At 46.8% G+C, this 21,649-nt stretch overlaps 2 protein-coding genes across 5 annotated transcripts in view; one reads left to right on the forward strand and one right to left on the reverse strand.

Annotated features, from left to right (window-relative positions):
• The window catches only part of ZHX2 (zinc fingers and homeoboxes 2), a 173,715-nt gene that overhangs the window by 145,430 nt on the left and 6,636 nt on the right, over positions 1–21,649 (forward strand). For all 3 annotated transcript variants that reach the window (XM_032609989.1, XM_032609990.1, XM_032609991.1), the window contains one exon: positions 12,247–14,992. In XM_032609989.1, coding sequence (XP_032465880.1) covers positions 12,472–14,988 — 2,517 coding nt within the window. In that variant the 5' untranslated portion in view covers positions 12,247–12,471 and the 3' untranslated portion in view covers positions 14,989–14,992. The remainder of the gene's footprint in view (positions 1–12,246; positions 14,993–21,649) is intronic.
• Positions 1–21,649, reverse strand: part of DERL1 (derlin 1) — a 91,732-nt gene that overhangs the window by 1,456 nt on the left and 68,627 nt on the right. For both annotated transcript variants that reach the window (XM_032609992.1, XM_032609993.1), the window contains exon 9: positions 51–86. In XM_032609992.1, coding sequence (XP_032465883.1) covers positions 51–86 — 36 coding nt within the window. The remainder of the gene's footprint in view (positions 1–50; positions 87–21,649) is intronic.

Here is a 21,649-nt window from a genome sequence, read left to right on the forward strand (position 1 = left end):
CAGAGTGGGGAGGAGGGAGACCAAGGGGATGACAACGGGAAAGTGCTCACCTGGAGAGCCTTCCACCCATGCAGTGTCATCCTTACCTAGGAGTTTGTTAGAAATGCAGAATGTCAGTCCCACCCCAGACTTACTGAATCCAAATCTGTATTTTAACAAGATCACCGGGTGATTTGTCTACACTTAAAGATCTGTATCCCAACTCTACTGCTCCAGGCTGTGTGACCATGGCCACGCTCCTTAACCTCTCTGAGCTTCAGTGTCTACATAGGGTTTTTGAGAAATGAAACACTTAGCACTCGGCACATACTAAGCTTTCAGTGAATGTTCGCCATCACTGTTACCGGGAAAATGATTAAGGGAGAATCCGTTTTGCCACATTTAAACACAAATTATCCAGCCACTCCTTGGTGGAGAAGGAAGTCCAAACTGAACGGGAGATAGTTCCAAATACAAAGTGAAGAGCCCTCAACATCTACTTAAAGAGCAAACCTAAAGACTGGAGAGAGGGATGTCTCTTAGCAGCCTGGGCCCTGACTATTGAACTTGAGGTTAAAGATGATTATTCATCTGTTTGGCTTGGGGATTACCTTCATTACTGTGCCTTCTTTTCCTGCCATCCCCACCCCCCCAAACTTATCTCCCAGACCCTGCTGCTTCCATGATCCTGCCTAAAAGGCCTTGCAACTCCTTCACCAGCAGAATGAAATCCTACCTCCTTAGCATGGCCCTTCACAATCTAGCCCAATCCTACCTCCAAAGCATGGCCCTTCACAATCTAGCCCAACCTGACTTGTCAGCCACTTCTGGGCTTCCCTCACACCTGCCCTTTAGCCTCAGTCCTTGTCATTCCTCTGACGTTTCCTTGCTGTTGCTGTGTCCTCTGCCTGGCAGTACCCTGTTCCTCTACTTGGAATCACTCTCATTCTCTCAGCAGGATCCGACTCCGCCTTTGGAGCCCTGTTTACCCAGGGAGGCTGTGCAGTGTGCAGAGAGAACAGCTGCAGCTTGAGTGGACTTTGTTTAATCCCACCTCTGCCATGAACTAGTCATGTGACCTTGCGCAAGGCAATTATCCTCCCTGGCCTGGGTTCTCTCTTCATCAATTGAGGCTAATGACCACTGCTTTGCAGGGTTGTTATGAGGGTTCATCAACAAAGTAGGGAAAATTTCAATTAATCATAGTCAAGACCGTTTTCTTTTAAGAAGAAAGTTACCTCCCCTGTGAAGCCTTTAGCATCCTTTTCCTGCCTGTCCTACACAATTAAGTTCAGCCTCCTCTGTGTTTCATAAACTCTTTCTCCTTCTTGTCTCTGCAATGTCTGGATGCTCCAGTGAGGCTTTCTCACAGAAGGAGTCCCTGACCTCTCTGCTAAAGATCACAGGCCACCCCATACTACCCAAAGCAATCTACAGGTTTAATACGCTCCCTATCAAATTACCTGTGGCATTTTGCACAGCACTAGAACAAATAATCCTAAAATTTATATGGAACCACAAAAGACCCAGAATTGCCAAAGCAATCCTGAGGAGAAAGAACAAAGCAGGAGGCATAACTCTCCCAGACTTCATACTATACTACAAAGCTACAGTAATCAAAACAGCATGGTATTGGCACTAAAACAGACATAGGGATCAATGGAACAGATTAGAAAGCCCAGAAGTAAGCCCACATACCTATGTTCAATTAATCTTTGACAAAGGAGGCAAGAATATAGAACGAAGAAAAAACCATCTCTTCAGCAAGCGGTGTTGGGAAATTTGGACAGCCTCATATCAATCAATGAAGTTAGAACACACCCTCATACCATACACAAAAATAAACTCAAAATGGCTTAAAGACTTAAATATAAGATATGACAGGGACTTCCCTGGTGGTCCAGTGGTTAAGACTTCGCCTTCCAATGCAGGGGGTGCAGGTTCGACCCCTGGTTGGGGAGCTAAGATCCCACATGCCTTGCTGCCAAAACACCAAAACATAAAACAGAAGCAATATTCAATAAAGACTTAAAAAATAAAATGACATGACAGGGACTTCCCTGGTGGTCCAGTGGTTAAGACTCCATGCTCCCAATGCAGGAGGCCCGGGTTCAATCCCTGGTCAAGGAACCAGATCCCACATGCCGCAACTAAGAGTTCATATGCCACAAGTAAGAGCCCACGTGCCTCAACTTAGAGTCCGCATGCTGCAGTGAAGATCCAGCGTGCCACAACTAAAAGATCCGACATGCCACAACAAAGATCCCACGTGCCGCAACTGAAAAATATCCTGTGTGCCACAACAAAGATCCCACACATGGTAGTAAAGATCCCACATGCTGCAACTAAGACTTGGATCAGCCAAATAAATAAATAAATATAAAAGTTTTATTTTTAAAAAGACATGACAACATAAAACTCTGAGAAGAGAACATAGGCAAGACATTTTCTGACATAAATCTTTTTTTTTTTTTTTTTTTTTTGCGATACGCAGGCCTCTCACTGTTGTGGCCTCTCCCGTTGTGGAGCAACAGGCTCCAGACACGCAGGCTCAGCGGCCATGGTCCATGGGCCCAGCCGCTCTGCGGTATGTGGGATCTTCCCGGACCGGTGCACAAACCCATGTCCCCTGCATTGGCAGGCAGACTCTCAACCACTGCGCCACCAGGGAAGCCCTGACATGAATCTTACCAATGTTTTCTTAGGTCGGTCTCCCAAGGCAATAGAAATAAAAACAAAAATAAACAAGTGGGACCTCATCAAACTTATAAGCTTTTGCACAGCAAAGGAAACCATAAACAAAACAAAAAGACAACCTAAAGACTGAGAGAAAATATTTGCAAATGATGCAACCAACAAAGGCTTAATTTCCAAAATATACGAACAGCTCATACAACTCAATATTGAGAAGACACACAACCCAATTGAAAAATGGGCAGAAATATGAGGATATATGTATATGTATGGCTGATAACTTTATTATAAAGCAGAAACTAACACACTATTGTAAAGCAATTAAACTCCAATAAAGATGTTTAAAAAATAATTTAAAAAATAAAATTAAATTTAAAAAAAAAAAGAAAAATGGGCAGGGCAGAAGACCTAAATAGACATTTCTCTAAAAAAGGCGTACAGATGGCCAACAGGCACATGAAAAGATACTTAACATCACTAATTATTAGAGAAATGCAAATCAAAACTACAATGAGGTACCAACCCACATCAGTCAGAATGGCCATCATCAAAATGTCTACAAATAACAAAGTCTGGAGAGGGTGTGGAGAAGAGGGAACCCTCCTACGCTGTTGGTGAGAATATAAGTTGGTGCAGCCACTATGGAAAACAGTATGGAGGTTCCTCAAAAAACTAAAAGTAGAGTTGCCATATGATCCTGCAATCCCACTCCTGGGCATATATCTGGATAAAACCATAATTTGAAAAGATACATGCACCCCAATATTCATTGCAGCATTATTCACAGTAGTCAAGACATGGAAGCAACCTAAATGTCCATTGACAGATGAATGGATAAAGAAGATGTAGTACATTTATACAACGGAATACTACTCAGCCATGAAAAAGAATGAAATAATGCCATTATCAGCTACATGGATGGACCTAGAGATTATCACACTAAGTGAAATAAGTCAGAAAGAGAAAGACAAATGCCATATGATATCACTTATATGTGGAATCTAAAATATGACACAAATGAACTTATCTAGGAAACAGAAACAGACTCACAGACGTAGAGAACAGACTTATGGTCGCCAAGGGGGAGGGGGCATGGGGGAGGGATGGATTGGGAGTTTGGGGTTAGCAGATGCAAACTATTATATATAGAATGGATAAACGACAAGGTCCTACTGCATAGCACAGGGAACTATATTCAATATCCTGTGATAAACCATAATGGAAAAGAGTATATATATATACACACACACACACACACACACACACACACACAACTGAATCACTTTGCTGTACAGTAGAAAGTAACACAACATTGTAAATCAACTACACTTCAATAAGATAAAATAATCATAGGTCACCTCACTTCCCACCCCATCCTCTTCTCTGCTTGACTTTTCTCCTTTGTGCTCATCAGTGTCGGCTTCTGCTTGTTTATTCGTGTGAATGTGAGCTCCACAAGAGCAGAGATTCCTGTCTGCTCACTCCTGCATCCTCAGTACCTACAAGTGTGTCTGGCACTCACAGGCTCTCAGACAGGATTTGAGGACTGCACGTGGAAATCATTGTGTGCCATCGAGGGGTATTCAGATGTCCCTGCCCTGCCCAGCTGTGAAGGGCTAAATTGTGTCCCCACCCAAATTCATATGTTGGAATCCCAACCCTCAGAATGTGGCTATATTTGGAGATAAGGTTTTTAAAGAGGGGATTAAGTCACCTTAAATGAAGTCCTCAGCGTGGGCCCTAGTCCAGTCTGACTGGTGTCCTTGTAAGAAGAGGAGATTAGAGATAGGCACGCACGGAAGGGAGACCATGTGAGGACACGGTGAGAAGGGGTCCATCTGCAGCCAAGCGGGGAGGCTTCAGAAGAAACGAACCCTGCAGACATCTTGGTCCCGGACTTCTAGCCTCCAGAACCGTGAGAACAAAATTTTTGAGGTTTAAGCCGCCCAGTCTGTGCACTTTGTAATGGCGGCCCGAGCTGACTAATACACCAGCTGTGAACTCCTTGAGGACAAGAACCATGGTTTCTTCATCTTTGTATGCCCCGTATCCACAGGGTTCTGGCCCAAACTCATATTCAGTAAATAGGGTTCTAATCGAATTGCATTCCACTCACAACAGGAAGAATGATGACTGAAGAAGCACCAAGTGGTGAAGGGAGAGCCCTGCACAGACATCCAGGAATGAGTTGTTCACAATTGTCTATACAGGCTGGCCATTTTCCTTATATATTATCTATTCCAAAGTGGTATCATTTCTCACTCGTTGGGGTTTCTTTGTGGCACATAATAAATACCATAGTGGATAAAAGGAAAATCCAGTCAATCGGGGCTTCCCTGGTGGTGCAGTGGTTAAGAATCTGCCTGCCAATGCAGGGGACACGGGTTCAAGCCCTGGTCCAGGAAGATCCCACATGCCGCGGAGCAACTAAGCCCATGCGCCACAACTACTGAGCCTGCGCTCTAGAGCCCATAAGCCACAACTACTGAGCCCGTACGCCACAACTACTGAGCCTGTGCTCTACAGCCCACGAGCCACAACTACCGAAGCCCATGCGCCTAGAGCCCGTGCTCCGCAACAAGAGAAGCCACTGCAATGAGAAGCCCACGCACCACAACGAAGAGTAGCCCCCTCTTGCCACAACTAGAGAAAGCCTGCACAAAACAACGAAGACCCGGGGCTTCCCTGGTGGCGCAGTGGTTGAGAGTCCGCCTGCCGATGCAGGGGACATGGGTTCGTGCCCCGGTCTGGGAAGATCCCACATGCCGCGGAGCGGCTGGGCCCGTGGGCCGTGGCCGCTGAGCCTGCGCGTCCGGAGCCTGTCCTCCGCAACGGGAGAGGCCACAACAGTGAGAGGCCCGCGTAACGCATAAAAAAAAAAAAAAAAAAAAAAAAAAAACAACGAAGACCCAATGCAGCCAAAAATAAATAAATAAATTTATATTAAAAAAGAATCCAATCAATTGCAAAAACAGGCAAAGGAGGCAAGAGTCTGTACTTGGTGTTTGGGTTCCTTCTCCATGTAACATGTACGTGTGATGCTCTTAGTTGTGCTGTGAGGGTTGGGATTCAAGACAGAAAGAGGCGTGATGGAGAAGAGCCATAGAGGAAGGAAACTTCTCACCTCTCCCCTCCTTCTGGGCACCAGGATCTTAAACACAATGGTGTTTAGTTCTAATCTGCTTGGGCCACTCCCCCCAAGGGCAGGGATTGCCTCTGAGGCTCCCCACCTACCGCTGGGCCCTCAGCACAGTGGCTGGAGCAGCCTGGGGGCCACTCGGTGCTGCTTTGAAGTGGAGTGTTTTCAGGTCGGTACAGAACGTGCCTGCACGCAGTTCAGACCCGCTGGGAAACTGGCCCAGGGCGAGGCCTGCGACATGGAGCCGGTCTGCTGGGATACTCACCACCCGCCACGGAAGGGACTGTGTCGGAGTTTTAACGTGCATTTTGTTCATGCATTCATTTGTTTTTTATTTTTGCTAACTTGGGCAAGTGTACACCTGAACCTGAAGACTTGGCCAGAAATATGCAGCCTTCACGCCAGCGAGTAGCAGGCCTCGTGGCGCTGGTCCCCTCACTGGTGGCTCACAGACTTTCAGAAAAACAGACGCCAAGTCTCCACTGCTCTGCAGACACTCACCCCCTTGTTGTGCTCGGATTATTCTTCCAAGGGCAGTGGTTCTTGCAGCTTCACTGGGGGGGACCTTGGGAGAGGAATTCTTCAAAGGCTCACTGTTTTCTGAGCCCTCCCCACCCCTCTCTTTCCTTCCTTCATCTTCCCTTCTTTTCAATCTGCTGTGGTTTTCACCCCTGGTTGCCAAATACGTTTTAGAAGATACCGTCTATTCTGAACCACAGTTCTTAGAACATCAAAAAGCTTTTAGGATATTTCACCACAAATTTGGCTCATTTCTTGGCCTCACTTGTCAACAGATTTAAATAATTCTAGATAAAGGAGTTTCTGTGAAAAAGTCTCTGCTCTCCCCTGCACCTATTCCTGCCCAATTTCTTTGTTCTGCAAAAGAAAAGTTGTCTTCTGCTCCCTCTCTTTTAAAAATCATAATTCAAAGGCCCAGGCCTCTTGGATAAGCGGCACAGATGTGGCCACATTCTGCTACGTCAGCAGTAACCCCTACAGAACTGTAAGACCTCCTTTCCCTTACCGAGTTCCTCCGCTCACAGAAGCCCTCGTGCACACTCACACACACTCACACGTGCACACACACGTGCACACACGTGCAGATGCAGGCTTGTGTGCATGCACACACAACGCGTGCAATGTACATGCACGCACCCACATCACTGAGCATCCACGAGAGATGTCCCTGTACATCACTGGTCTGCATCAGCAGCAGTTCCCTCAGGGTGGCCACTCTGCAGTTAATTTAACATTCAACCAATCTTTATGGAAAGCATACTGTGGACCAAATACTGCTCTAGGCTCCGGGGAAACCACAGTGAAGAGCTCCTGCCTTTGTGGAGTTTATATTCTAGAACAGCGCCGTCCGGTAGAACATCCCTCAATGAGAGCGATGTCCCGCATTATTTAATACAATAGCCACCAGCCACGTGCAGCTACTGAGCAGTCGAAATGTGCCTGGTGCAACTGAAAACTGGATCTTAAATTTTATTTAATTTTAATTAATATAAATGTAAAGAGGCACATGTGGCCAGTGGCTGCTGTATTAGGAGAAAATGGGTAGATACTCTCTCCTGCCTCTTCCTTTAACCACAAAAATATAAGTAAATTTTGAATATTAAAAAGTGCTATGCAGGGAACTATACTCAATATCTTGTAATAACCTATAATAGAAAAGAATCTGAAAAGGAATATATATGTATATTGGGTTGGCCAAAAAGTCTGTTTGGGTTTTTCTGTAAGATCTTACGGAAAAACCATATATATATATATATATATATATATATATATATATATATATATATATATCTGTATAACTGAACAATTTTGCTGTACACCTGAAACTAACACAACATTGTAAATCAATTATATCTCAGTGACTATATATATATATATGGTGCTATGAAGAAAGCAAAGCAGGGAGAGAGTGACTGGGGAACTGGGAGAGGCAGTATTTTACATGGAATGGTGGTCAGGAAAGGCCTCTCTGTGGAAGGGTGACTTTCACATGGAGCCGTGAAAACCGAGGAGCTCTAGGGGTGGACTTCCTGGCAAAGGCCCTGTGATGGAAGGGATACACCTGTTCCAGCAGCTGGAGTGATAGGGACAAGTGGAGAGGGGAGCAGGAACCAGAACGGGCCAGGGTTGGAGTTCACTCTGATGGGACCCAAGAGAGGGCTTCATGCAGAACAGTGTCCTGAACTGATTCCTACCTTAAAATCTCCCTCTGCATGACTATCATCAAAAAGAATACAAGAAACAAATGTTGGCAGGGATGTGAAGAAAAGGGAACCCTCATGCACTGTTGGTGGGAATGTAAATTGGTGCAGCCACTGTGGAGAATAGTATGGATGTTCCTCAAAAACTAAAAATAGAACTACCATATGACCCAGCAATCCCACTCCTGGGTATATTTTGTAAAAAAAAAAAAAAGTACTAATTTGAAAAGATATATGCACCGCAGTGTTCACAGCATTATTTACAATAGCCAAGATATGCAAGCAACCTATGTGTCCATCAACAGATAAATGGATAAAGAAGATGTGATACACACACACACACACACACACACACACACACACACACAATGGAATACTACTCAGCCTTAAAAAGAATGAAATTTTACCATTTGCAACACCATGGATGGATTTGGAGGGTATTATGCTCAGTGAAGTAAGCCAGACAGAGAAAGACAAATACAAATCACTTATATGTAGAATCTAAAAAGTACAACAAACTAGTGAGTATAACGAAAAAGAAGCAGACTCACAGATACAGAGAACAAACCAGTGGTTACCAGTGGGGAGAGGGAAGGGGGAGGGGCAAGATAGGAGAAGAGGATTAAGAGGTACAAACTGTTAGTCATAAAATAAGCTACAAGGATATATTGTACGCCATGAGGAATACAGCAAATATTTTGTAGTACTATAAATGGAGTATAACTTTTTTTTACAAGTTTTTTTTTTTGTGTGTGTGTGCGCGGTACACGGGCCTCTCACTGTTGTGGCCTCTCCCATTCCGGAGCACAGGCTCCGGACGCGCAGGCTCAGCGGCCATGGCTCACGGGCCCAGCCGCTCCACAGCATGTGGGATCTTCCCAGACCAGGGCTCAAACCCATGTCCCCTGCATCGGCAGGCGGACTCTCAACCACTGCGCCACCAGGGAAGCCCCCTGGAGTAAAACTTTTAAAAACTGAATCACTACATTGTATACCTGTAATTTATATAATATTATACACCAACTATACTTCAACTTTTAAAAAACCTTTAGAGATTAAAAATAACATTTAATTGCTTTTCAGTACCAAAATGAATTTCAAACCATAAATAAAGCCCATTAAGAAGCAGAAAGAAAATCCCTGTGCTGCTCTAGAGAGGAAGTAAGCAGGAGGCCTGTGGGAGGCTTCCAGACGGGGGACGGAAGTGGTCCGATACTGGGTTTATTTTGAAGACAGAGTCAACAGGATCGCTGATGGACTAATTTGGGGGTGAGGTAAAGAGGATTTTGGCCTGAGTGTGCCATAGAGATGGAGATGAAGAGCTGTAGACATGGGGGGCGGTAGGCAGGACCCATGTTTGAGGGGGAAAATCAAGAGTCTGATGTTCAGCTAAACATGTCAATTTGGGTGTTGTCAGCAAAAAGACACAGCTCCCCTCTGCTCTGCTGTGCCCATCTCCTGTCCTCACCAGTGCCCTGAGGGACCCTCACCCACTTCTGATGAAATTGCCCAGCATCACTTTGTTATAAAGCAGAAACTAACACACAATCGTAAAGCAGTTACACTCCAATAAAGGTGTTAAAAAAAAGAAAGAAATTGCCCAGCATGAAAATGCCTCAGAGTGGCCGTTTCTGGGTTCACAGGGGAGGGATGCCCCTCCCCCGAGTCCTGCACAGGTTTGTCACCTGACCCCCTAAGCAGATAAGTGGGGCCCCAAGTCCCAGAGGGTTGATCTTGAAAATAAGTCCATTAATTCTTCCTTGAGCCCTCTCTTCAGTGGAACTCAAACCTAGGCCAGTGGGAGGGACGGGAGAGGATATGCTATCTCCTCATCCCCTTTCCCCCGGATGTCATGTCGGCTACCTCTGTTTCCAAACACACAATGAAAGGCCATCCTCTATGGAAGCCCGTGCATTTAGATACTCAGCGTGGTCCAGCCCATCACTTCCCCTGTGGGGGTTCTGTTAACATAACCTACCTTATAATAAGCAAATTGTCCCTGTACTCCTAAATTAACATTTGTTTAATGCAATTCCAGTCAACATTCTAACAGAATCTTATCTTGCAGATGATTCTGACTCATGAGAACTGATTTACATTAATGGGTGATCAGAATAACCCAGAATCATTTGGCAAAAGAAGAATGATAAAGAGAAACTCACTCTACCAGATGTTAAAACATGCTCTAATCTACAAAAAGAAATTTAAGTGAAGCATAAGTGTAGGGCTCAAGAGCTAGATAAGAGGTACAGAACAGATAATCCAGAAACACCCCAGTATATAGAAAAATTCAATGTATGGCCAAGGTGGCTTCACAAATTAGTGAGAAATAAATAACACTATACATGCTATTGAGATAATTGATAACTTTCAAGAAAAATGGTTAGAATTGTATCTCACAGCTTACTCCAAGATCAGTTCGGTTCAAGTCCAGACAAGTTAAATGTAAAAAATAAAGCCAAGGGCTTCCCTGGTGGCGCAGTGGTTGAGAGTCCGCCTGCCGATGCAGGGGACGCGGGTTTGTGCCCCGGTCCGGGAAGATCCCACATGCCGCGGGGCGGCTGGGCCCGTGAGCCATGGCCGCTGAGCCTGCGCGTCCGGAGCCTGTGCTCCACAACGGGAGAGGCCACAACAGTGAGAGGCTCGCGTAACGCAAAAAAAAAATAAATAAATAAAGCCAAAACACTCTATGAAAACATAGAATAATAGGTCTCAGCTATCAAAGCAGGGAATCACCTTCTAAATGTAAAATCACAATGAAAGAAACCACAAGAGGAAAAGATTGATAAATTTGCCATCTAAAAATAAAAAATTTCTACCTGTAAAACATGAAAAAATACCATATGCAAAACTAAAAGGTAAATGACAGACTGGAAAATTTTTGCAACAAATATAGAAAGGTACTAATGTTTTTAATATAGAGAGAACTCATAAATTAATAATAAAACCACTGGGCATCACAATATAAAAATGACATAGGGACTTTCCTGGTGATCCAGTGGGTAAGACCCTGCACTCCCAATGCAGGGGGCCCGGGTTCGATCCCTGTTCGGGGAACTAGATCCCGTATGCATGCTGCAACTAAGAAGTCTGCATGCCACAGTTAAAGATCCCGCATGCCACAACTAAGACCCGGCACAGCCAAAATAAATAAATAAATAATTTTTAAAGATAATAATAAAGTATGTTTTTTTAAATGGCATAAATCCACAATTCACAAAAGAATACAAATGGCAAGTGAATCTTTGAAAACTGTTCACCCTTATTAGCAATCAAGAGAAGCACCAAAGCATATTAAAGCAGTTTTCCCATATCTAATTGGCCAGGCTTTTTAATGGTAATATTTCATGTAAGCTAAGTGGTGAGTCGGGCACTCATTCACTGCCGGCGAAAAGGCCAAATGATGCAAAAACTTGGCCATATGAGTCAAGAGAATGTAAAATGTTGACCTCCTTTGACCCAGTGCTTTTACTTCAGAAATAAGGACTAAGGGTATTGACTACAATTTTGTCGAGAAGAGCCAAAAATTAGGAATAAATGTCCAACAAAAGTCCAACGGCTAATTACATCATGTATGGTATATCCCTACAATGTAATGTCATGCAGCCATTTCTTAATCATGCTTTTGCTCAAAGTTTGTGAAAATGGGAAATGTTCAAGTGAAATGAAGGAACTACGATATTTGGGGCAATGTTTTTCTTTTTTATACTTTGATGCCTTTTCTGGATTTTCTATAGTGATTTTACCTTTATGATAATAAACGAAACATTCATATCCATTTTCTAACTCCTATATAAATTCCACTTGCCAGCCCCAAGCAAGCATCTTGCTTCTGATGTACCATCCCTAAAAGCGGCTTGCCAACCCAGCCAACACTTCACTGCAAGGTTCCCTCCAGCACCCTACCCACCACTTCATAAGATCTCAGTGCCCTTGTTGCTTTTCTGTATCCCTTGGTCTCTAAACATGAATGAGTGACCTGCATCCTCATTTGCTTGCTTTGGGCCCGTCCCCACTGCCCTTCCCAGAGAATGGAAGAGAAGAAAAATGTGATCTTTCATGTTTAGGAGTACCCGCTCTCACACCATCTGTGCGCACCTGGGTATTTGCTTTGGGTGCCAGTTGGGATGGGTCATGGGAGCAACTTAGAAAGAAATGCTAGTTCCTTTTGCCCTGTGAGGAAACACTGACACCCTCTTCGTTCTTGTCCCACAGATATGATGCTGCCTCTTGTGTTTAGCCATTGGAACAGTTACAATCTTCTGCACTGAAATCATTCTGGAAACTCAAGCACCAGACTTCAGCGTTCAAGTGAAGCCAAAGCCATCGGAGCGGGGCATAAAGCCAAAAGCCTTTTATCTTAGTAGTTCCAAAACTTTCACTGCCCCTTCCCTACCCGCCCCCATCCCCCAAATAAGCCATTGCACACAGACAGACAGCATGGCGAGCAAACGAAAATCCACAACCCCGTGCATGGTTCGGACGTCACAAGTAGTAGAACAAGACGTGCCCGAGGAAGGAGACAGGGCCAAAGAGAAAGGACTCGGCACGCCACAGCCCGAAATGGCCAAGGACGCTTGGGCAGCAGAACCTGAAAACTCTTCCAAAGAAAATGAAGTGATAGAGGTGAAGTCTACAGGGGAAAATCAATCCAAAAAACTCCAAGGTGGTTATGAATGCAAATACTGCCCCTACTCCACGCAAAACCTGAACGAGTTCACGGAGCACGTTGACACGCAGCACCCCAACGTGATTCTCAACCCGCTCTACGTGTGTGCCGAGTGTAACTTCACAACCAAAAAGTACGACTCCTTGTCTGACCACAACTCCAAGTTCCACCCCGGGGAGACCAACTTCAAGCTGAAGCTCATCAAACGCAATAATCAGACCGTCTTGGAGCAGTCCATCGATGCCACCAACCACATCGTGTCCATCACCACCAGCGGCCCCGGAAGCGGGGACAATGACCCCGGGATCTCGGTGAGTAAAACCCCCATCATGAAGCCAGGGAAACCGAAAGCCGATGCCAAGAAGGTGCCCAAGAAGCCAGAGGAGGCCGCCCCTGAGAACCACGTGGAAGGGACCACCCGCCTGGTGACAGACGCGGCTGAGATCCTCTCAAGACTAGGGGGCGTGGAGCTCCTCCAGGACACGTTAGGACACGTCATGCCTTCTGTCCAGCTCCCACCAAATATCAACCTTGTCCCCAAGGTCCCCGTGCCGCTGAACACTACCAAATACAACTCTGCCCTGGACACCAACGCCACCATGATCAACTCCTTCAACAAGTTCCCTTACCCAACGCAGGCTGAGCTGTCCTGGCTCACAGCTGCTTCCAAACACCCGGAAGAGCACATCAGAATCTGGTTTGCCACCCAGCGCTTAAAGCATGGCATCAGCTGGTCCCCGGAGGAGGTGGAAGAGGCCCGGAAGAAGATGTTTAATGGCACCATCCAGTCAGTGCCCCCAACGATCACTGTGCTGCCCGCCCAGTTGGCCCCCACAAAGATGTCACAGCCCATCCTCCAGACAGCGCTTCCGTGCCAGATCCTCGGCCAGACCAGCCTTGTGCTGACTCAGGTGACCAGCGGGCCGACGACCGTCTCTTGCTCCCCCATCACGCTCGCCGTGGCCGGAGTGACCAACCACGGCCAGAAGAGACCTCTAGCGACTCCCCAAGCTGCCCCCGAGCCCAAGCGCCCACACATCGCTCAAGTGCCAGAGCCTCCGCCCAAGGTGGCCAACCCTTCGCTGACCCCGGCCAGCGACCGCAAGAAGACAAAGGAGCAGATCGCACACCTCAAGGCGAGCTTCCTCCAGAGCCAGTTCCCCGACGATGCTGAGGTCTACCGGCTCATCGAGGTGACCGGCCTCGCCAGGAGTGAGATCAAGAAGTGGTTCAGCGACCACCGGTATCGGTGTCAAAGGGGCATCGTCCACATCACCAGCGAATCCCTTGCCAAAGACCAGCTGGCCATCGCGGCTTCCCGACACGGCCGCACTCACCACGCGTACCCAGACTTTGCCCCGCAGAAGTTCAAAGAGAAAAGCCAAGGTCAGGTGAAAATCCTGGAAGACAGCTTTCTGAAAAGCTCTTTCCCGACCCAAGCAGAACTGGACAGGCTAAGAGTGGAGACCAAGCTCAGCAGGAGAGAGATCGACTCCTGGTTCTTGGAGAGGCGGAAGCTTCGTGACAGCATGGAACAGGCCGTCCTGGATTCCATGGGGTCCAGCAAGAAAGGCCCAGACTCGGTGGCCCCCAATGGTGCTCTGTCTCGACTCGACCAGTTCTCCAGCGCCCAGGTGCCCGGTTCTTTGCCCAGCCCTTCACCAGCAATTACAAAAAATCAAGAACAGGTTCATCTCCTGAGGAGCACGTTTGCAAGAACCCAGTGGCCAACCCCCCAGGAGTATGACCAGCTGGCGGCAAAGACCGGCCTGGTCCGAACTGAAATCGTGCGTTGGTTCAAGGAGAACAGATGCCTGCTAAAAACTGGAACCTTAAAGTGGCTGGAGCGGTACCAGCAGCGGCACGTGGCGGATGATCATGGCTACGACGCCCCGTCGAGGAGGGCGGCAAAAGCCGTCATCGCCGAGAGCTCGAAGAACGGGAGTGAGGGCGGTCCGCAGTATCACAAGGACCCCAAAAAGCTCTGCAAAGAGGACTTGGAGAAGCTGGGCCCCAGGATGAAAGCAGGCGGCGAGCAAGCAAGAGACGGTTTGCTGGCAAAGCCCTCGGAGGCCACCTCGGACAGATCAGAGGGCAATAGTCGGGACGGCCAGGGCAGCGACGAGAATGAGGAATCGGGCATCGTGGATTGGGTGGAGGTGACGGTCGGAGAGGAGGACGCCGTCTCAGACAGGTCGGACAGCTGGAGTCAGACGGCAGCAGAAGGTGCGGCGGAACTGGCCGACTCGGACTCCGACAGCGTCCCTGCTGAGGCCAGCCAGGCCTAGACAGGTAACGCCAGCTGTCCCCCCGGGAGCCAGGGCAGGAGGCTGGGTTTCTTTCTTTCTATTGGCACAGTCGATACAGGTGTTGGGTACAGAGATATGGACACAGATCATGGGTTCTTCTTTCAAGCTCTTTTAAGACAAGGGAAGAAGAATAGGTGTTGCTAGATTTTATGTTTTTATTTGCAAGGTAGTGCTGGTAGGTGACAGCATCACTGCCTGTGGCCTTTGGGGGGTCCATCCGTTCTAAAGTCTAGTAACAAGGTAACACAACACAAGGCCTGTTTTGTGTTCACTGGTGTAAGAGACAAACATGAAAGGATATGTCTTTTCTTTTTGGATTTTTTAAAGAATAAGTGTCTACGTTTACTGAATAAAAATTTGGGATTGTTTCCTTTAACCTGAAAGGTTTTGAAAGTACCTGGTATTTACCTCACCGCGGCTGAAGGAAGGTGCGCCCATGTATGTCTCATTAAGTAACACCGCTTGTTGCTGTGCTGATGGGGTCCCCAGAGCCCCTTCAAATCTGGAAGAGACTGGTGTAAATTAGGTCTGTGGAGCCACAAAAGCCTGGAAAGGGAGGTTACCATGGTCACTAATGGCCATGTCATCCACAAAACGGGACGTGCCACCCAAGCCCTTGGTGTTTGTGTCTGTGCAAATCAGGGCCTGAAGCATGGCAGCTTTCTTGATGGTATGTTTAGAAAAGGGGGCGGGGTGGGGGGGATGGTAGAGAGAGGGATACAGGAGGGAAAGGTCTACCTTGGCCAAAGCCGAAGTATTCCAAGGGCAGCTTAGAACCAGGAGGGAGATGCACAATTTACAATTTACAATCTGCCCGGCTTGGCTTCTCCAGAGGCCACTTAAAAGGCAATGGAAGCCCCACGCCACCGCCATGTCATCTTTAAACATAGTGAAAGGTAAAAACCTCTAGAATGATTGATAAGGTCCCCAAGGGAGCCCTGGAAACTACCATACCTTTTTATTTATGAACTCGGACAACTTTGGCCAGCCATGTCCCTCATTAATTCATTTATTCAGTAATAAAACGAGGCACCTGGCAAATAAATAAAGTCCTCTAGAAACCTTATTTTAGCCGGTGCCATCAGTTATTAAAAGAGCAATTTAATGAGCAGCCAATCACAGAATGCCATCAAGTCTTTCTCCTCCAACTTTGCAGGAGGAAGTGGTAATGGGCTGCGGATGAGGAAGGTGAGCTAGTGATAGGAGGGGTTAAAGGGCATTACGCATCGCACCAACCACCCACCTCCACCCGGCAACAACGGTTTCATCCGCCCTCTGGCCATTTTCTTGCTTCTTATAAGAATCTACCAGGGACTACCGTGGCAGTCCAGTGGTTAAGACTTTGCCTTCCAATGCAGGGGGTGCGGGTTCGATCCCTGGTCGGCGAGCTGAGATCCCACGTGCCTTACTGGCCAAAAAACCAAAACATAAAACAGAAGCAATTTGTAACAAATTCAATAAAAAAAAAAAAAAGACCCTACCAAACCAGCCCATACCCCCTTGTTGAAATGAAGGAGCAGTTTTTTTTGTTTTTTGTCCAATCAGATTCTGCCTAAAAGCTCCTAGTTTGCCCCGTCTTCCATCCCAGATTGTTCTGATGCATAAACATAAGTCTACGTGATTGCTTTTTCCACCTACCACACAGTAGACAGTTGGGTTCAATTCAACTCAACAAATATGTCCTGAGCGCCTCCTGTGTGCGGGCGAATGTGCTAGGCACTAGAGAAGACAAGATGAAGAAGATAGAGTCCTCCTTCACCTAGAGCTCAGTCAGACCAACAAGAAGGGAAATTGCTCTTCCTTTATTCGCCAGGGTGCTCTGTGGAATGATGGAGACGTGCGTGTAGGAGGGGCACCCAGGCTGGGAGTCAGGGAAGGCTTCCTGGAGGAAGGGACAGCTGACTCAGGAGCTAGCCAAGTGCACAGACAAGGAAAAGAGTGTTTCAAGTGGAAGGAAGAGCCAAGCAAGGGTCCAGAGACAAGAACAGGAATGGTGCAGCTGAGGAACCAAAAGAGGTTTGGCGTAGCCAGAAAGTTGAGTTTGGGATTCAGCAAACAATGAGAAGAGGCAAACTAAAAAAACCTCATGGCTTTCCACAGCAGGCAAAAGTTATTCTGAACCAGTTGTGTTTGCTCAATTTGGATATAAGGATGCTAATTGTTCCTGTGTCCAGAGTGAGCTCTGGATGCACATCGCTGAGTGGGAGGTATCCAGGGATGGCAGCCCCCCAGAGGCCCCCAAGGCCACCTGTCCCCATCTTTTCTCTCCCAAACTATACCAACACCAACAGTTGACAGCGCCCATCTGAGTTAGTTGCCACTGTGCTTGACCCCCACCTGAGGCCCAAGAGAAGGAGAAGCGGGGAGAAATGCTGAAACCATAAAGAGAAGCTTTGGCGGGGGAGGGAGGAAGGGAGGAAGGGAGGAAGGGAGGGAGGGAGGGAGGAAGGGAGGGAGGGAGGAAGGGAGGAAGGAAGGAAGGAAGGAAGGAAGGAAAGGAAGGAAGGAAGGAAGGAAGGAAGGAAGGGAAGGAAGGAAAGAAGGAAAGAAGGATGCAAGGCTTCCTGAGTTCAGAGGCCGAGCTGGGCGCTGTGGCCACAGATGGTCTCATTCAATTCTCCTAGCGGCCCTGAGAGGTAAGCTTCTCTATATTTTTATAAAACCAGAAACTGAGACTCAGAAACCAAGGAACTTATCCACATTCTCCCAGCCAGCACCTCGGTTTCACTCCGGAGCCTTCATTCTTCCTGCTGCCGTTTCTGCCTCTTTATTTCTGACAGAAATTCCCCATTTCTGATTGATAGCACCTCCCACCCCTGACCCGCTCCTGTGGCGGCAGATACCTAGGGTTTTTAGAGTTGACTTTTGAATTAACATCAAATAATTCAGAGATGTAGGAACTAGTCAAGTCCCCCCAAAAAACAGGAACTCCCAGGAACCGCTCTTTTATGTTTATTTATGACGAACGCCACAAGTGTGTGCTAGAAAACATTCCTAAACAACATGCTAGGATCTACTCAACACCTGTGACATCCGATATCCCTAATGGGCCTCCTGATACTTTTCAGGTGCCACTGAATTGAGAAAGGGGCCGCCGTCTCTGTGCCGGTGGCGGCAGCCGAAAGTTCTCCCAAAAGCACCCCTTCAAGGAAGCTTCCAACCTCGAGGGGAAAAAAACCTCTCCAGATACTTCACAGCTTTTATGAACCAAACACATGGGTCTCTTGAAATTCATAAATATTCAGTGATGTCTTTATTTAAACACATATTTATTTAGGAACCTGCAGTTGCCACACATATAATAATCCTGGGAATGATGCATGGTTTTGATTTCATGAAAGGTGTTATGTGATGCACATATGAGAGAGAGAGAGAGTGAGAAAAAACTTGGGTAAGCAGCTGGGCGCTGATTCTAGGATGGGATTTCCTCTGTGGGAGTGAAGCGTACCCACCCCGACCAATTCCTCTGGCTGAAGCTTGGAAAGGCTCAGGACAGTATTCGAGTGTCCAGGCTCACCCTGGCCGTGAGATTAGACACAAAGATGAGGAATCCTTCCCAAGCCTTGAATTGGGGCATCTTGATTCAGTCTCTGGGTCCAAACAATTTTTAAGCCATCCACTGAGAGATCTGTCCTGGTAAGAGGCCAAAAAATAAACTCCTCCTTTCCTAAAAATGAGTCAGAACACTTGAGCCAGAGAATGTCAGACATATGCCTTGATGGTTGGCCAAACGAAATTGCCCGGCTCTGCTACCACGAAGAATTTCCATTTATTTGTATATGCCATGTGTTCAGCATTCTTCCCAGCACATCTATTAAGTCATTTACACTTCATGACAACCTTCTGAGAGAGGTACGGCTCGTTCCCCATTTTACAGAGGGCCAAACGGAGGCTCAGAGATGCTTGCCCTGGGTTCCTCAGCTAGCAGCTGGTGGAGCCTGGAGGCCCCCTCTCATCTGTCAGGTCACTGCCTGACCCAACCACCATGGCCCACCACCTTGCCAACAGTGGCACCACCATCACCGCCCAGGCCGGACCAATGGGACGTGGTCATTTCTTAATTCTATGTGGAGTGGGAACTAATACACAACTATTCACTACTTTGCTGCCTCCTGATTTCTGACAATTTCCATCTCCTGAGAATTAGGGATGGCTTTGGGGAAGAGGTAAATCTGTGACATGTCAGAAAAAAAATATTTTCCATAGTTCAGCTTGCTTAAAATATTCAAGGCTGCCAACATTGGATCCTGGCTACAATTTAAGATCTAGGATAGGTATACCCCCATCATCTGTTCAGATTAGCCGTCCAAATACAGATATGTGAATGGATGGATGGATAAATGAAAATGTCGTAATTAACTATTTCCCTGTCTCTCCCCTATCAGACCCTTAAAGGCAGGCATCATAGGCCATTAATCTCTGAATCCCCCAGTGCCTGATTCAGAACAGATGCTTAACAACAGTTTATCGAACCAACCTGAGAATTAACAAAGATAGTTGGCTTCCAGTTATCCAGGATCTGGTACCTCAGTCCTTTGCTTCTCCTCATTTTTTTTTTTTTCTGTCACTCACTAGTCCCATCAGATGACAGCCGTGGGGGGAGAGGAACTGGGGACAAACTGCTTTCCCTGTGTGTGGGCAGCTTGAGGGAAAGGTCTGTTGGAGAATCGATCACTAGCTATTTACTGGGTGATACTTCTCAGGGACTGTACCTTAGCCTCGCTGCCCTGGTACCTCATGGAGGGTTAACTGCTATGACTTCCTTTTACCTAATTCTGGAGTTTCTCACACTAGGAATTTCCATTGTGCTTTAGGCAGCTTGTAGTGACTTAGGAGCGTAATGAAATCGAAGCCCCTCATTTTTCAGAGGAAGGATGCTAGCCCCAAGGAGTAGGAGCAACTAGTCCAGAGATGCTCATAGTCAGTGCCTTGGCTCATTCATCCATCAGTATTTGTGGAAAGCCTGCAGTGTGCCAGGCTCTGGAAGGCAGCAGTGCCCAGCATGTCCCTGCCCTCATGGAGCCCATAGTCTTTGACCAAATAATCTTCCATCAAACAAAAAGGAAATGTTGGGCTTCCCTGGTGGCGCAGTTGTTGAGAATCTGCCTGCCAATGCAGGGCACACGGGTTCGAGCCCCGGTCCGGGAAGATCCCACACGCCGCGGAGCAACTAGGCCCGTGAGCCACAACTACTGAGCCTGCACGTCTGGAGCCTGTGCTCCGCAACAAGAGAGGCCGCGATAGTGACAGGCCCGCGCACCGCGATGAAGAGTGGCCCCCGCTTGCCACAACTAGAGAAAGCCCTCGCACAGAAACGGAGACCCAACACAGCAAAAATAAATTAATTAATAAACTCCTAAATTTCCTAATTAAATAAATTAATTAATAAAATCTTCTTTAAAAAAAAAGAAATTTTGCCAGGTGACAAGATTTTTTGAAGGAAAGGCGCATGGAACTGTGAGAATATAGATTAGGGCAATTTGACCTGATTTCGGGGGTTGGGCAAGGTTTCTCTAAACAAGCAGTGGATGAATTGAAATGCAAAAGGTTAAGTAGGAGTTGGCTGGGCAGAGAAACAGTCCAGGCAGAAGAAACCGCATACCCAAAGACCCTGAGACAGGAGGGAACTTGGTGTATCAGGGAACCTAAAAGGTGACTATCGTGGCTATGACTTGTCTGAGTTCACACTTCAAAGAAGTGTCGGATGTTCAGAGTTGACATAACGTAGGATAGTGTGAAATTTTCCTCATTCGCTGAGAAATTACTTATTCTTTCTCCGTGTCACCATGTTTTCCTTTTCTCAGTTCTAATTCAAATTAGACCATGCCCCTTCCCAATAAAAGAAAGTTGGACTCAGAAATATGACTGAGATTAGACTGAATAAATTACAATCACAGTGCTTGCTTTTCTATCCCATGGACCGCGGTGTTATTCTCTCTCAAGTCCACAGGACCTAAGGGAAATCCCTACAGGGAAAAGTAAAGAGAAATAGGAACAGAAAGCTAGCACATGGGAAAAGAATTCTAATTGTTTCATGCTTCCCCAAAGGTAAAGTAATAGGGAAACAGATTTTGCTGAAGAATTAGGTAGTACTTTTTAACATTCCAAGGTGTCGCCAAGATAGAAAGGGACAGCTGTGGGAGCCAGTGGGTTCCCTGTCCTGGACAGTGTTCAGGGAGAGGCAGGACATCCACTTGGTGGAAACGTTCGAACAGTGGCCATAAGAAAAGGGGCCCAGTGACTTTGCAGTTTCCCCCAAAGCTAAGAACTAGTGCTCTGGGATTAAGTGACCCATCGGGCAGTTGGTTCTCTACCGTGTGGAATGTCCCTGATCAAGTGGTAGGATTCCAGGCAGAAGCCCAGGGGCTTAGCAAGAGGCCACATAGTCAAAATCACTGTAGTACTCTTTAAAGCAAACAAACAAACAAACAAAAACCCTGAAATGTGAACTTTGTCATCAGTCTCGTGTAACCAGCCGCCTCTAACAGCACTGTGGTCTCTTCTTGTTTTTCATTCACTAACGAACATTTGAGTTTCCTCAGTGAGCCAGACTCAGTGCAGGGTGGGGGTCAGCAGTGAACTGTGGACATACGTTTAAAAAGGCGCACTGAGGGGTGTCTGGGAGCAGGGTCTTCTGTAG

Source organism: Phocoena sinus, chromosome 17, assembly GCF_008692025.1.
Source record: "Phocoena sinus isolate mPhoSin1 chromosome 17, mPhoSin1.pri, whole genome shotgun sequence".
NCBI lineage: Eukaryota > Metazoa > Chordata > Mammalia > Artiodactyla > Phocoenidae > Phocoena > Phocoena sinus.